Source organism: Eschrichtius robustus, chromosome 6, assembly GCF_028021215.1.
Source record: "Eschrichtius robustus isolate mEscRob2 chromosome 6, mEscRob2.pri, whole genome shotgun sequence".
Taxonomy (NCBI): Eukaryota; Metazoa; Chordata; class Mammalia; order Artiodactyla; family Eschrichtiidae; genus Eschrichtius; species Eschrichtius robustus.
In genome coordinates this window covers 86,386,047-86,401,062 of record NC_090829.1, presented here as the reverse complement: position 1 = coordinate 86,401,062, position 15,016 = coordinate 86,386,047, and the positions used below count along the sequence as shown (strand labels likewise).

General features: G+C 45.9%; 2 protein-coding genes across 4 annotated transcripts in view; both read left to right on the top strand.

The window, feature by feature from the left end:
* The window catches only part of GRAMD1C (GRAM domain containing 1C), a 92,007-nt gene extending 90,289 nt beyond the window's left edge, over positions 1-1,718 (top strand). The window contains exon 17 of the mRNA XM_068546726.1: positions 56-1,718. Within this exon, the coding sequence (XP_068402827.1) occupies positions 56-136 (81 nt within the window). The 3' untranslated portion in view covers positions 137-1,718. The remainder of the gene's footprint in view (positions 1-55) is intronic.
* A 903-nt stretch (positions 1,719-2,621) lies between these two features.
* Positions 2,622-14,574, top strand: ZDHHC23 (zinc finger DHHC-type palmitoyltransferase 23). 3 transcript variants are annotated; one of them, XM_068546722.1, is made up of 5 exons: positions 2,622-2,802; positions 3,405-3,574; positions 5,630-6,340; positions 7,926-8,093; positions 9,960-14,574. In XM_068546722.1, exons 2-5 carry the CDS (start codon positions 3,414-3,416, stop codon positions 10,225-10,227), a joined length of 1,308 nt encoding a protein of 435 aa, XP_068402823.1. In that variant the 5' UTR covers positions 2,622-2,802; positions 3,405-3,413; the 3' UTR covers positions 10,228-14,574. The 3 variants fall into 3 exon arrangements, with proteins under 3 accessions (XP_068402823.1, XP_068402824.1, XP_068402822.1); XM_068546723.1 differs by having other exon boundaries at positions 3,380-3,574; positions 7,935-8,093; XM_068546721.1 differs by having other exon boundaries at positions 3,380-3,574.
* Positions 14,575-15,016: the final 442 nt, after the last annotated feature.

The following is a 15,016-nucleotide window of genomic DNA, read 5'->3' as shown; positions in this document are numbered from 1 at the left end:
CATACAAATAATCAGAAAAATTTAAACAATCTGATATTGAAAATTTTCTTTGCAGTTGAAGAGCTCACTCATTATGCTTCAGAGAACCTTTGATCTACTAAATAAGAACAAGACAGGCATGGCTGTCCAAAGCTAGTGATCTTAAGGACCAAAATTATAGAGATATGTGGAACCAAAAGAAAACGTCTTGAAGAAAACCAGAGGGTGAAGGATTTGAATTGTCATAGGAACATTTCCATATTTTCTCATTATTTGTACTTCTAATATGAACATTCTTTTTAATAACATTTATTGGAGAATTAGTCTCTGATGGCCTTAAGAATCCATCCTTTCATTTCTTATACACAATTCTAAGCTGTGAATTTCTCCAGTGAAGCGTGAAATATATTGTGGATTTGAATTTCTATGATACAAAAAGAAAATGGGACATTCTGAACTGAGTGGTATGGCCTCATTTTCACAGTGAGATTTGAAGTTTGACGCTTTAAGTTTATCTGTTAGCACAGAATCAGTACGTGTCCAATAGGCTGCTTTCACAGTTGCGATACATTCAAGAGGATAAAGAAGACAGTAGAAGAAGAAATCTCTAAATCATTACTAACTTTGAAGGATCAGTTTTCAGGCATATATTATAACATTTATAGGTTCGTGTACTGTAAATATTATCAATACAATGTCTTCATTTATTTAGCATGTAAATTCAATAGTCAAATCTTTTGAATCTGCATGTTGATGATTATTATCTGAAAGGTTCTTCAGCCATGTGGTATCTTTATGAAAGAAATAGGTGTTTCTTCAGGTGGCTCTCAGAGGTGAGATTATTTTGCCTCTTCATACATCATATGGCAGAAGAGTCAATTTTGGAAAAGGAAACATGTAGGATACCATCTCTCAAAACGAAGAACCATGCTCTGAGTTTTAAAAACTAGAAGATTATGTTAAAATCTGGGCATTTTAGTGACAGATCAAATGAATACTTGAACTAAGCTTGGCTTCAGCTTAGCAAACTTTCATGGTGGAAATGCGCCATCTGTTTGAAAATATTATAATTTGTGGACTACTTTTCAGTAGCCACGTATGGCTTCATTTACTCATTCACGTGTGTGGCTTTAGGCAGTCAGTTGTAAGCCAGACACAAACTTTAGCTCTTTAAGAAAGACTTTGGGGGGCATTATCTCCCAATATAAGTGCACTGACAAGTTGTAAATCAGACATGAGCTTTGGCTCTTCATTAAAAGTTTTTAGGCGTATGTGTCTCAATACAAGTGATGTCTCTGGAACAAGAGAAGGACAGTGCAGAATAATTTGTATATATTCTTACTGCTTGAATAACAATTGCCTTTAGTTAGATGTCTCTTTTTTGCCCAGAGTCACCCAAGCCACATGGGATTGCTAAAGTCATTTTCGAGATGCCCATAGAGAATGAAATTATTGACTGGATTAGAGGAAAAATGGGTTTCTCTGGGTGAATCTCAACTAACCTACCTTGGGATACCAGTGTACCTACCTGGAGGTTTTTGATAAGGATTTATGATGTGTCTGACTGAGCAAGAGTGACTGGATTGTAAACGTGAAATCTTGTTCTCTGTTAATTTCACAAAAATGGTCACTGACAAGCTGAGTATTTTTGTGATATTTCTTGAAAACCTGTACTTCATAAAATACCTCAAAGAAAGTTACCAAAGCTAAGTTGCTTTATAAATTACGACTAAATATGTATGCAGAATTCAATTAATTGTATTTGAGCCTATGTAAATTGAATATCAATAAAACCCCAAATCTCTGAGTTGTTTTTCTTCTTTTTCGGTCATACCCTCCCCAAACTAGAAAACCTGTTTCTGTGAAAACGTATACATGGGCCTACACCCTTTAAAAAAATTTTTGTGCAAAAGTGAAACCCAAAGAGGACTCTCATCTTAGGGCAGTTTCATTTCAAATATGCAGCTTTCTGGAGCAAGAGTACTAGATAGGCCTTTTGGTCTCATGTAGAGACTGCTGGCCAGAAATCATGAAAATGAACAAGTTGGATAATTAACAGAGCAGGGACAGTGACCTGGGCCTTTAAGAGAAGGTTAGCGAATTTGGGGGCGGTACGTCGGTAACATTTTGCCGTGGAGATCTCCCCCAACGCCTGTTGCTGGCGTCTGAACGAAGACCTGCCGACCCACGGGTCTCACGTTTTTAGGAAACTCTCAGGGGTCCAGGTTTCCCGTATTTCCGCCTTCGCCGACCCGAAGGCTCGGGAGGCTGCCCTGCCCACGCGCCGCCCGCAGGCACCCGCGGGGCCGGGCGGGGTCCGGGCGGCCGTCTCTGGGGCGGGGCGGGGCGGAGGTGCGGGGTCAGCCCGGCGCCCAACAGCCTGGACCCGCTGCCAGAACCCGGCCTTCGCTCCTCCGCTCCCCCGGGCGCCAGGGCCGCGGGCCGGGGGAGGGGCCTCGCCGGAGGGCTCCGCACGTGCGGGCGGGGGATGCCCGGCGCCGGGGGCGGCGCACCCGGAAGCTCGCGGACTTGCCGCGCTCAGCCCGGCCGGCCGTGGGGCGGCTGGGGACACGGCGGGGGTTGGCGGGGGACACCGCGGGAGGCGGGCGCACCGCCCCAGCGGCGGCCGGCTGTGGTCACAGGTGGGCGGCGGCGGAGAGGGCGCGGCGGAGAACGGAGCCGGGGTCCCTGAGACTCCAACCATCGCGTCGGGAGCCCCGTGGACCAGAGATCGGCAGACGCGTCCGCGCCTCGGGAGGAGCCGACCCTTCTCTCCGCCTCGGCCTCTTTTGACTGCAGCCGCACCTCGGCCCGGGAGCGCAGGTAACTTCCTTCCCAAGGTCATTTTTCGGGCTGGGCGGTGTTCTCGGCCAACCCGCGTCCTCACGATTGGCCGGGGCGGGAGAGGCGCGCCCACCTCGCGGCGGGGAAGTGGGTCTGGACGGCGACCCTGAGCGCTACCCGGGCGCCGGTGGCCTCTCCAGAGCCGGGTAGTCGGCCCCAGTGGATACACGCTTTGTCTCCGCCCGCAGCCCCGAGGGTGTTTCCACCCGCACCCTGGCTTCGGGCGGGGACAGCCCGGCCCTCCCCAGGCCGCACCCGCAGGTGAGTGCAGCCACCTATGCCTCGGCTGTCCCGGGCCGAGTAGTAGGCTGTCGTCATGGGAACGGCTAGCGCCCAGGCGGCGCCTGTCCTGGATGGGGACCTGGCGGGGAAGGCGCTTGGAGCCCCTAGAGCCCTGGAGCTCTGTGTCTGGCCAAGCCGAGCCAGTAAAGCCTGATGAAAAGGGGACCCACCTCTCCCTCTTCTCATTTTTGATTTCTCAGGCGTTGGTGGTTAATCAGGGATAGGCTTGGGTGTGCTTGATATGAGTTGTGTTCTTTCCACTTTACCTCCTGAGGGCTTCTTATGCCTCGTGGTGACAGGTGGAAATCATGACCAAGAAGGGCAGTATGAAGCCAGGGAAGAAAAACAAAGCGGAAGAACCTGAACTGGAGCCCCTGTGCTGCTGCGAGTACATAGATCGAAATGGGGAAAAGAACCACGTGGCTGCTTGTTTGTGTGATTGCCAAGATCTGGATGAAGGGTGTGATAGGTAAGAGCTGTGTGTTTCTTGATGCTGGGCTGATCCCTCCCGCCTTTTTGAGAACTACCATGTATACTTTCAGCTTAGCCATCCAGAACACTAGAATTTGCTCTTCATTCTATTTCCACTTATCTCCAACTGAAAGTTGTCTTTTATGTCAAGTGTGAGGACTTTATAAAGATGAATTATTACTCAGTAGTGCACAACTATCTTTTCAGCTCAGTGTACTAGGACATTATTATTTCTCATTTAAAGGGAGGAGGTGACGGAGAGAACAGGCAGGTAAAGGGATAGTAGGCAAGTTAAACGCATTAAAAAAAATAAAATGCAGGCCAGGAGAATCTGTAAGTTTAAAATGAACACATTAGTACCAGAAAGTTCCTACAATTCTCAGTGGTCTCAGCATTCAGAGACTGACATCTTGGGACTGGATTGCACTTGGCCACACAGGGCCTTGAGGGTTGAAAAATCATTTTCCTGCTCTTGGAATCGGATTCACCCCCTGTTTCTGGGGAGGAAATCCAGCCAGAAGGCATGTTCCTCCCCTGGACCGGCTGTTTTCAGCATGAGCAGCAGTACAGTCCTGATTGATGCTATTGTATTTGACTTTTATTTTCACCATTATCCCAAGTGATGGAAATTAACTATCCAAAGAGATGATTTCTAACATCACTGAAAAAATTTTGTGCCAAACAGTAATAACCTGGTTTTTATCCATTTTCTAAATAATTATATATTTAAAAATTATCACATGGAAAGCATAATGTGGGGAGAATACAGATGGTGGAAACTTGCTTTTCCCATCAATAATTCCTTCTGGTTAAAAAAAGTCATTGCAGTGGCACATTGCTGATTCGGAGCTTGGTATGTTAATCTCGCCATGAGAAGCATTCTTGGGGACTACTGTAGTCTAGTACCCCATAATCCCTTTGTAATTCTTCCTTGACAGTGTCAATAGTCTTTTACAGCTGTCTTTAAATGTAGGTTCTTTAGTCTTAGTCTAAAATCCATACTGAGAAACTAGAACACTTTGGACTAATGAATGGAGAAATGATGCCTTTTCTGTAACCTCCATCACTCAAGACCACAGCTCTTCCATTAGCCTTCTAACTCTTCCTCCCTCCCAGCCCTTGAGACCTGGGCTGTCCCTGAGTTTTCTTCTCTCCAGACCCTTCTGGATGACATGGGCTCCCAGCATTTCCACAGACCCGCTGCTCTGTATGCCTCCCATATAGTTAGTTCCCATTCACTTCCAAGTCTAGCCCTATTTTTTAAAATTCTAAATTTCTTTTTTTTTTTTAAATTCTAAATTTCTAAAACCAGTGCTATCTTTCCTTAAACTGTTCCTTTCCATAATAGCCTAAGTATGCGAAAAAGTCAACAATACTACGTGTCCACCAAGCTCAGTCATTTGACTTGTACTAGTTTGACCTCCACGCTTCCTTATGCAGCCCCCTGCCCTACTGAACTGGTTTACTCCCCCGGCCCAGGACAGGTTTTGTGCTGCACACGCGTCTCTCCGCTGGAACGCCTCCCTGCCTTGCTCTCCACCCACAGGAATACTAGCCAGCTGTCAAGGTCAAGCACAAATCCCTCTTTTCCCACAAAGACCCCTGCGATGACTCCACCCAGAAGTGTGTCCTCTCCTCTGAGCACACCTTACCGTGTTTGACTGTAATAGTTCATTGGGTGATTTTGCTACTTTGTCACTTATCTAATATTTCTTGAATTCTCATGTTGTCTTCACAACTAGATTGTGAATTTTTTTGAGATTCTTATGTCTCTACGCCCACCCCAGTCTGAACAGGACTTATGTGGAATACGTGTGTATTCCCTGTGTATTTGTTTCGTGGAGAAATAGTTCTGTTAACTATCTAAACATTTTCTCGTTCGTATTAAAAAATTATACATGAATCTGAAGAGCTCGTGTTTAATAGTAAGGAAGTAGAATGCTTGGTCTTTGGCATCTTTTATCATTTATCCTGCTGTCTGGCCTACAGTGTTGAGTGGTTTTTAATTCAGCAAACACGTCGGAGGTGCCTTCTTTGTGCTCTTTCTGAACAGATGGATCACGTGTAAGTCCGTGCAGCCCGAGACCTACGAAAGGATCATGGATACGATCTCTGACCGCCTCCGGATTCCTTGGCTTAGGGGAGCCAGGAAAGTTAACATTAGCCTCCTTCCCCCACTCTTCCTGCTGCCTGTCTTCCTCCGAGTGGCTTCGTGGCATTTCCTCCTGGGGGTGGTGGTTTTGACCTCCCTCCCTGTGCTGGCTCTGTGGTACTACTACCTCACTCACAGAAGGAAAGAACAGACCCTGTTTTTCCTGAGCCTCGGACTGTTCTCTCTGGGCTACATGTACTACGTGTTCCTGCAGGAGGTGGTCCCCAGGGGGCGTGTAGGGCCCACTCAGCTGGCTCTGCTTACCTGCGGGTTACTTCTCATACTCTTAGCCTTGTGCCGAGCCAAGAAGGATCCAGGCTACCTCAGGAACCCAGCAAACGGTGACAGATCTCTAAGCGGCAGCCACACGGAATACCTGAACAGGACAGGGCCGGAGAAGCCCAAAGGGTTCCCCGGCGCAGACCCAGCGGGCGCTCTCAACAACCGCGCGCCCAAGGATGAGCCTAAGGGCTGCCCCAGGACGTCGGCCGGAAGCCCCGCCACGGGGAAGGAGGACTGGTGCGCCAAGTGCCGGCTGGTGCGGCCGGCCCGGGCGTGGCACTGCCGGATCTGCGGCTTCTGTGTGAGGAGGATGGATCATCACTGCGTCTGGTATGTTGGAAAAATCCGGAGGCTTGCGGAGGGTACATTCACGTGAGACTCTCTAGCCGGGCTTGCTCTTCCTTTGTGCCATCCTCAGATTTCTCTCCTTCCCAGCTTTACACCTTGGAGATATCTGTGGGCTGTTATGATGTTCCCACTTAGTCATCAGTTTTTTGAGCTTCACAGATTTAGTTCTTTTCAGTCATTTCCTGAAGGTGTTGTTTTTTTTTTTTTTCTTTTCCCCGCTTTCTCTTTTGAGCTGCCCCTCATCTTCTCCTTTCTAAGAGAGAAGTGTCTACAGTTGAATGACTTTTTTAAAAAGAATGTATCAGACACATTATAGGCACATCTCCCTGTGCTCACAGAGCTCAAGAAAGTGTTCCTGTACTTTTAGGTGACTCTGATCCTCTGACCATGTATCCGTCATCATTTGAGGCTACCAGTGATTTCTAGTTGACATTATTGACTTAAGGCCCTGCCAGATAACTCCCTATTTCGTTAGTGGCACAGAAATGGGCTTTTTGGGTACCTCTTTGCTGGCCAGTGTCAAACGAGGACACCTGAGGACACCCGTAAGATGTGCGGTGCAACTTTTAAAGAAAATGTTGCAGCTTTACTGAATAAATCTTAAACTAAAGGAGCGTGATTGATTCAGATACGAATGCTGTAAGTGGCATGTTTGCAGCTTGCTCTTGAGGCAGTCATGGTCAGTGAATTATGCCTTTTATCTAGGATTCTGATCATGTCACAGTCTCCCCCTCAGAAGGGGACGTGGGACAGGGTGAGGGTGCAGACAGCCCTGGAGGACACAGGAGCAGACCTTAAGTTCAAGGCTCATGAACAGGGACAGCTCTTTTCTGGGGCTTTGTCTTTAGGAGTAAGCAGGTATTTTCATTTTTAGGTTTTCCTCTTCTCTCTCTTCATCATTTATTCTCGTGCATACCTGGGTGTGTGCGTGCGTGTGTGCAGGGTGGTGGCCCATTTACAAGCGCTGGTTTGCAGAGGTCCTGACAGCCTCGCCTGTGAGATCTCTGCCCGCAGGAGCATCCCGGCATGCCTGTCATCCTGCCCTGCAAATGGCCATGACATGGGACTCTGTACCTGACAAGTAGTCTGCATACTATTGAGTTCTCTACCCCACACTGTGTTTCTAACCTCTTGGGATCTTTTATTAATATGTGTATGTATTATATGTTTTCCCACATTGTATAATACTTCTGATTTAGCATTTTTAAGTTTTTGTAACTCTGATACCATCCTATCCTTATGGGGTGATTACACTGTTAACTCTCTTAACATTGGGTAACAGACTTCACTTATTAATATCTAGAAAGATTTGTTAGCCAAGTTCTGCTTTTTTACTTAGTCTTGTCCTTAAGCTAATGATATGATTTCACTTTGCAAAGAGCGGAGAATATAAGACTACATCTCTCAGCAGACGAGTTTTTAATTCCCTAAAATTGAAAAACAAGAGAACTTATTTTTTAATAACTGAAATTCACACTATCTCTGTTTTAAAAGCTTTCTTGTTTATTGAGCTATTAGAGAACTTTTTAAAACATGTTTGCTTTCTTCCCCTCTGTGCTGTTTTGAGGATAAATAGCTGTGTCGGAGAATCAAATCATCAAGCATTTATGCTTGCCCTTTTGATCTTCCTGCTCACCTCGGTGTACGGGATAACGCTGACCTTGGACACCATTTGTACAGATAGAAGTGTCTTCACAGCTCTCTTCTATTGCCCTGGAGTTTATGCAAATTACAGGTGAGACATGGATACCCCATATGGGGCCCCACGGAAGAGGGAGTGGATTTGCAGTGAATGTACGGGGCTGTGATTCACTGCTAGGTTAGGGGTTCTCACCCAGAACACAGGACAGGTTCTGGGGATGCTGGCTATCCCTGAAAGTGCCAACACACAGTTGTGCAGTGGATACGTGCATTTTTCTGGGTGATGTCACAAGGAACGTTGACCTTAAAAAGTGAGGAACCAGTGCTCTACAAGTAGGACTAGGCTTGCTCAGGGACTTCAGGGTCAAACGACCACTAGCGTGCCCAGGGTAGCCACCGTGAAGCTGAAATGATAACTAAAGTAGCAGTCTCTGGGTATGGATGTGGTCTCTTTCGTCGCTCCTTATTGGGGGAATTCTCACTTTATTGCTGTTTCCTGGTGCTTTGTAGCCCAGTCTTAATTTACCGCTTCTGACCCTTTCGTGAAATGCTTACATTCTCTGTAACCTTTCTTTTCTATTTAACCTCCATTGATTTTTTTCCTGTTCTACTTTTTTTTTTTTTTTAATCACCACTCATGATTACTGTGGTATCTAGGTCAGAATTTCCTTCAGTGTTTTTAGGTTGGGGCCCATTTATACAGTGTGGTGATCTCCATGCTGTAGCGGAAGTGGGAACTTTTTCGTTTTGTTCCAGTCCCCTGCCCACCCCGTCCCCGAAAGCTCTGCTTTAGGACATTTATCACAACCCACTAAGAATAGTAGTCACTGAAGGACTTCACAACCTATCAAGACTCTCAACACAGAGAAGACAGGAACTTAACCTGCGGAGGAGGGCCCATCTGTTCTAATGCCCACGAATGTCTGGGTCTGCAGTGGCGAGGGGGAGATCTGTCCACAGACTGGTACAGACAAGGGCCCGCACAGGGGTGCTGTGTGGACAAAGCAGGGAGTGTCTTGAACACAAAGAGCGAGAAGAAAGCAGAGGCCCTTGGGGGTCGTTGTGCCTGTACGCTGGTGAGCATGAGTTTTCTAGGCTTTCTGTGGGCCCCGTAAATGAAATGAGGGACACAGTCCTGCTACTGTGTTCTCAGTGCTGTGGACCCACGATTCATGTCTCCTCACTGGGCCTCAGCTTTCCTCCTCTTTGTGGCAATTTAATCATCCCTGAGGTCCCTTTCAGCTTAACAGACGAAGATCCTGAATGAATTTTCCGCGAACTCACGTGCAGATGTTTGAAAATAATCAATTGGCAGACGTTAATCAGCAGCCTCCCCTCACGATCTTATTAATGAGCTGGAAGCAGCTTTCTTGTCCTGGGTGACGCTGTTTGGTTTTGGAAGCGGGATTGGAAGTGCGATGGTGCCCCTGGTGCTCCTTCAGAGCTGACGAGGGAAGGGCTGCCGGTGCTGGGAGCTGTCCTTTACCTGCGCTCGTCAGCCTTGTCGCAAGAGAACGGCGATGAGCAACCTTAGCACTGCTCCTCGGTTCCCACCCACAGCCCGCTTGAGGACGTTTACAGCAGTCTCACGGTGCCTCCGTTTTCTTTTGCGTTAAGAACAATTTAGGAGTTATTCATGCAACAGACAGGTCTTGACTGCGGTCGTGTCAGACACTGTTGGCTGTGTGGGGGACACGAAACACACAAAACAGTCCCTGCTGTTCTAGCATCACGTCCTAGAAAAGGAGGCACCGGTAATCATAAGATAGAACATGTTAAGAGTCATAAGTGAAGCAGGTTATTGGCGCTCCGAGGAGAGAAAAGTATCTTCCAAGTGGGGTAGTCAGGGAAGGGGCCAGCGTCCTTAGGAGTAAGTACTACGTGTGTAAAATGTTACCGTGGGGAGAGCTCTCTGAATGTGAAGCGTTGGCCGCCCTGACCTGCCTTTTCCTGCTCCCAGCTCAGCTCTGTGCTTCACCTGCGTGTGGTACTCTGTGATCATCGTTGGGGGCATGGCCTACATCTTCCTGATCCAGCTGATAAACATCAGCTACAACGTGACGGAGAGGGAAGTGCAGCAGGCCCTTCGACAGAAGACGGGGCGCCGGCTGCTCTGCGGGCTCATCGTGGACACAGGCCAGTACAATCGGGGCTTCCTGCGGAACTGGCACCAGTTCTCCACCCTGGGCACGCACCCCTTCCACCACCCTGCTGAGGACATTGTATGAAGTGCCTTCTGTACGGCTCCGGGGGCGGGAGGGGGGCTCCTCCCTCTGCTCCCTTGCATCCTACACTCCGGTACGCGCAGGATGCTTGTGTTTATCCCCAGTTTCTTAAAGGCATTATAGGGCCATGCTCAGGTTTAGGCACTGGACTGGGAAGAAATTAATTTTTCTGACTTCACAATTTAAGGGATTTTTATATCAAAGCAGTAAAAGTAGAGCCATTCCTTTCCAGTCACCTTATTAACTAACTCAGTCACGAGAAGTTGAAAAGGATGTGGATTGCTAATGCAGAAATTGACAGAAGCAATTGCCACCCATTAGTATGGGAGAAAGAGCTTTGGATTAGGGTAGTTTCTAGTCCCTCTTTCAACTCCTAATAGCCATGCGACCCTTGGTCAAGTCACTTCCCTGAGTCTCAGGTTCATTTGTCAAGTGGGGTACTGATGCTGCCCTGGCTACCTCACAGAGCGGTTGTGCGGGGGGACACGGGAGGGTCACGAGAGGGATGCGGTATGTGGAAAGCACTGAACAACAACGAAAAACTAAAGCACCGGAGAGGTATGAAGTATTATTAGGAGACTCCTAAGACTGGAAAAAATATTTCAGGTCAGAATATTGAAGCCAGTCCATTTTCAGCATTTCAGAGTGAAAAAAAGATCCCCAAATACCATGTTGTACAGTTATGGGGATTTCTCTTTCTGAAGTATTAGACATTACCTACTCAAACAGGGTAGAAGATGACCAAATGGATTTACGCTGTCATCTCATCTTGAAAGTTGATAATAATTACAAGCCTAATTATTGCTAGTATAATGCACAGTGGTCATGAGTTTAGGTAATGAGTTCTTATATTGATCTTATTTCTTATGGATTTATTCTGTTTGGATTTACTCTAAGTAACTCCAGTAGGCAACAATGTTTTTTTCCTCTTCCCATGTGTTGCCTGGTCAGGTGCTAGCACACTTGTGACAACGGCTGGACGAGAACAGACACTCCTATGGGGAAGATTTTACTCTCTTTGTGGGCAGGGTGGCTGGTTAATATCAAGAGCTTGACTTTTTTGTTGATATAAGTAATTCAGACACTGTCAGTAATAGCACTAAGTTGCAAAAACCAGTATTCTGGCGTTCACATTATTCTGGCATGAGCTCTTTCTGAGGGGCTGATTGACGTCTTCCCACTTAACTTGCACATTACTTCTCATTCACCTTTCCCAAGATAAAAGTATCTCACTAGGAGAGAAGAAACAGGGTATATGTGGTTTCCACTAATTAATAGATTACTGTTCTTCCCTAGCTCTTCCTAAACTGTTTCTTTAATCGTATCTCAAAACGGAAAACGTGTAAAGGATTAAATATTTAACGTGGGTCTATTCTGGCATAGAATTAAGATGAGGCAACTTCACATAGGGAAAAATACCCTCTTGAAATATTTGGTTTTGTACCTGTACTTTTTTTTGGAACCCCAAAGAATTCATGAGCCCTTAAATTTGTTTTGGCTAATAGCTTAATATAGGGAAAATATTGCCAGCTTTTTCAGTCAGTCTTTCTGTGCATGCTGCTGTAGCAAGAGGTTTATAAAGGTTGAGAAGAAATATTGCTACTTCTACAGCATCGCCACCCTCTGCAGCTGGCACCATGCCTAGTCCTGCCATCAATCGAGGCTGTCCTTAAGACAGGCACCACATTTTTATACAGGCTTGTCGTTGCTCTCCCTAGAGACGGATTGTTTAGTGAACGATAGGCTCCGTATTCCACTAGGATGAGCCAAAGAGCAAGTCTGGGGATGTTAGCAGAGTCTGTGGTTTGTACAGTGGTACCCTGTCCCTGGTCCAGAATCAAGCATTCATTTGGAATTTACATTGGAGGTGATGTAACGAATTCCTTTCTGTGTGGGTTGGAGATGAGAGAGAGAGAGAGAGTAATGATGTCAAGGACAGCACATGTGGCCAGAAATCTCTGCTTGTAGTCTCTTGAATGCCAGATGTACAGCCAACTCTGATTGTCTAGCAATTGATAATAAAATTCATAGAAATGTTAGAATAGTCAGTAATCTTGGCCTCTTGCCAAATCTTTAACAACAATCAAAATATGATGTGCTGAAGCTGAGGAGTACCCTGAAGACCACAGTCATTTGGGAGAATTAGGAATGATCATCATCTTTGTAACAGTGCACCCCTAACAGGGTTACCTGGATGGGGCAACTCACCGTTTCCCTCACTCAGAGAAGAGCTCCTTGTCTATTATTCTGGCTGTTTGGAATTAAGGTGCTTGTTTGAAGTTGAGAACTCCACGGTTGGCAGTTTACAGAAGAAAGCTCAAGCCTTTGAAAAGCTCCGTGGTTCTGTGGAGGTAAAAGCCTGCTGAAGTATTTGCACCAAAAGGAGCAGCAACCAAGGGGCTACGTGTGAGCAGTTTCTGTAGACTCCGGGATATCCTTGGTCTGTACTCCTGGACTTTCAACCCTTTTTAGGGTCTGGAGCTATTTGAGGGATTTCGTCCTTTGAAAGGACAAGGCCTCTGGTAACAAATGAGTCCCGGGCACAAGTGGTGGCGGCGGCTGGGGGAATTGCCCTGCGGACCTGTAACCGCAGTTTCTTGGCCGTAGGGGCAGGCCCGCCCCGACGTATTTCAGACAAGTGCGTCCCCCACTTTCACCCCACATCCTCAGTTTCTGTTAAACATACTGGATGTGGAGTTGAGTAAATGATCTGCTGTAGTCTGACCACTTCCATTACTGTCATGCCACTGTGTACTCTTCCCGGGGGAGAGAAATGGGTCCACTTGAAAGATGTGAGGGAGAAATAGTTGAGGATCAGGATTGCACGAAGGGAGAAAATCCCTCAGTATTTAGAAATGTTTCTTACGCTCCCCAAAGAGTACTTTGTGCTTATAGCTGGGCACACCTAAGGTGAACGGACCATTGACCGCGGGCCTCCGGTAGGCTCCTCTCATGCTGCTGATCAAGCCTGAAGTGTGTTTTGGGGACGCTGGGCTGCTCCTCTCACGTCAGCCACCTGCGTGTCTGTTTTTAGGATCCTGTAAATCTTTGCTCTCCAAGTACTGGTGGTCTCCTTTGGTGAATGAAGTAAATGTTGTCTTCCACTGTACCATCTGCCTAGCAGAATGACTGCTACAAACTTTCTCTTATGCAATAGTCCTTGGTACTTCTAAAATTTTTAGCAAGAGAAAATTTTCTATAATAGAATCTTCCACTGCCAGAAAACACAATGCTGGTAAGGTCCTCTGTAATAGTGACCATCTGCTTAATAGACTGTTTCCTTTGGGTAGGACATTAGCTTTTTATTATAAAACGCAACTAATATAAGCAAAAATATGACATCTAGAAGCACAGTTTTAACCAGGATGTTTAAAAATTAATGTTTTGTGAGGTTTAAGCGTCCCGGTAAGTAGGTTTATATGACTTCATTTTAGCTATATTTTGGTACCCTGCATTTTAAAAAGGAGCAGTTCCTCAAACAAGCAATGGATAGTAGAGACTTTTGCTTGAGGCACCTGTTTGGAGTCTGGTTTTCTCATCAGCAGCTTGACAAGTATGCCATTTTGTATTAAACATTGCCAAGGTGATGCAGGGGGAGAACGAGAGCTATGCTTAACTGATTGCTGAATAAAATTTGGTACGTTGTTGTGGATGTTTGTTGTAATTAATATAAACTTTTTGCAAAATCAGCTACATTTAATCCTGTTTCTAATGGGCAGTTATCCCCACTTGAGTTGGCACTAAGGGTTTCACTGTAGTATCAGCAGCAGGCCAAAGACTGAATGGTTTAGTGGAGACGCATTCCTTAGAGGTTGTGACTGTTTCCGAGATGGGCTTGTGACGTTACTAGCTAGCCTTCCCGATGGCACCTTTAACTTCTAGAAAACTCATACTTTAAAAACAAACCTTTAAAAGCAGAGCTAGTCTATTCTAGTTATCGATGCAACTAAAATCCTCTATTTCTTCACATGGCGCCACTGACAAGATGCCGTGTTACAGAGCTCAGCTTGTCGCGGTCCTGTGGTCTAGGCGATTTGCCGGTTGGAGTTGTTGGGGCCTCTGAGCCTTTTCATCTGATTACGTTTCTGGGTCTGATGTTAGACTAGAGGAAACCCAGGAAAATTTATTTAATATTAAATTTAACGTAAACTGATTCAGCAACGTTAAAGGGGACTTGTGAAGCCAACACTGGACGCTGCGGGCTAAATGTTTTGCACTGTTTTTATACTTGTATTCATATCCTCTTATCACCTCAGACTCAGACACAAGGCCTTTTAAGTGGAGATTTTAAAAATTACTGCCATTTATGTAAAATAACGTACTGTGACCAAGTTGTTTAAATGGAAAATAAAGTGCTTTCTTTAAGGAAAATCGTTGATGTTTCTTGGTGTGTCTCCTGAACTCTTTTGCTTTAAGAAAAGCCTGCATTAGACCTGGGCTGCTTCTTTGGCTACCTAGATGTCCCCATCCTGTGGACTTAAACCGTCCCTAGCCCTAAACTATTCTTTTCCTTGTGGTTACTTTTCCAGTTTTGTAGGCCAGGGATACTGCTTATTTGGGCATTTTGTCAGCAGTAACACTTTAAATCATATCTTTAAGAGAGTGCAGCAAGAAACGTTAGGTCATTTACTAAGTCACTTACTAAGGAGGTCATTTTCTAAGTTATTTCCCGGTGTCTCTTTAGAAGGTTCTATAAGTAGATTAAAAAGTCCTCGCTGGCCCAATGAGAATACGGGCTGCTGAAGACTCAATCTCTAATTGATGCTTGAGGTGAAATAAAACTAAAATAAAG

Coding starts and splice junctions, on each gene's coding strand:
- ZDHHC23 (XM_068546722.1), top strand. CDS start 3,414: ATGACCAAGAAGGGCAGTATGAAGCCAGGGAAGAAAAACAAAGCGGAA. Junction 3,575..5,629: donor CTGGATGAAGGGTGTGATAG/GTAAGAGCTGTG, acceptor CTTTCTGAACAG/ATGGATCACGTGTAAGTCCG. Junction 6,341..7,925: donor ATGGATCATCACTGCGTCTG/GTATGTTGGAAA, acceptor TGCTGTTTTGAG/GATAAATAGCTGTGTCGGAG.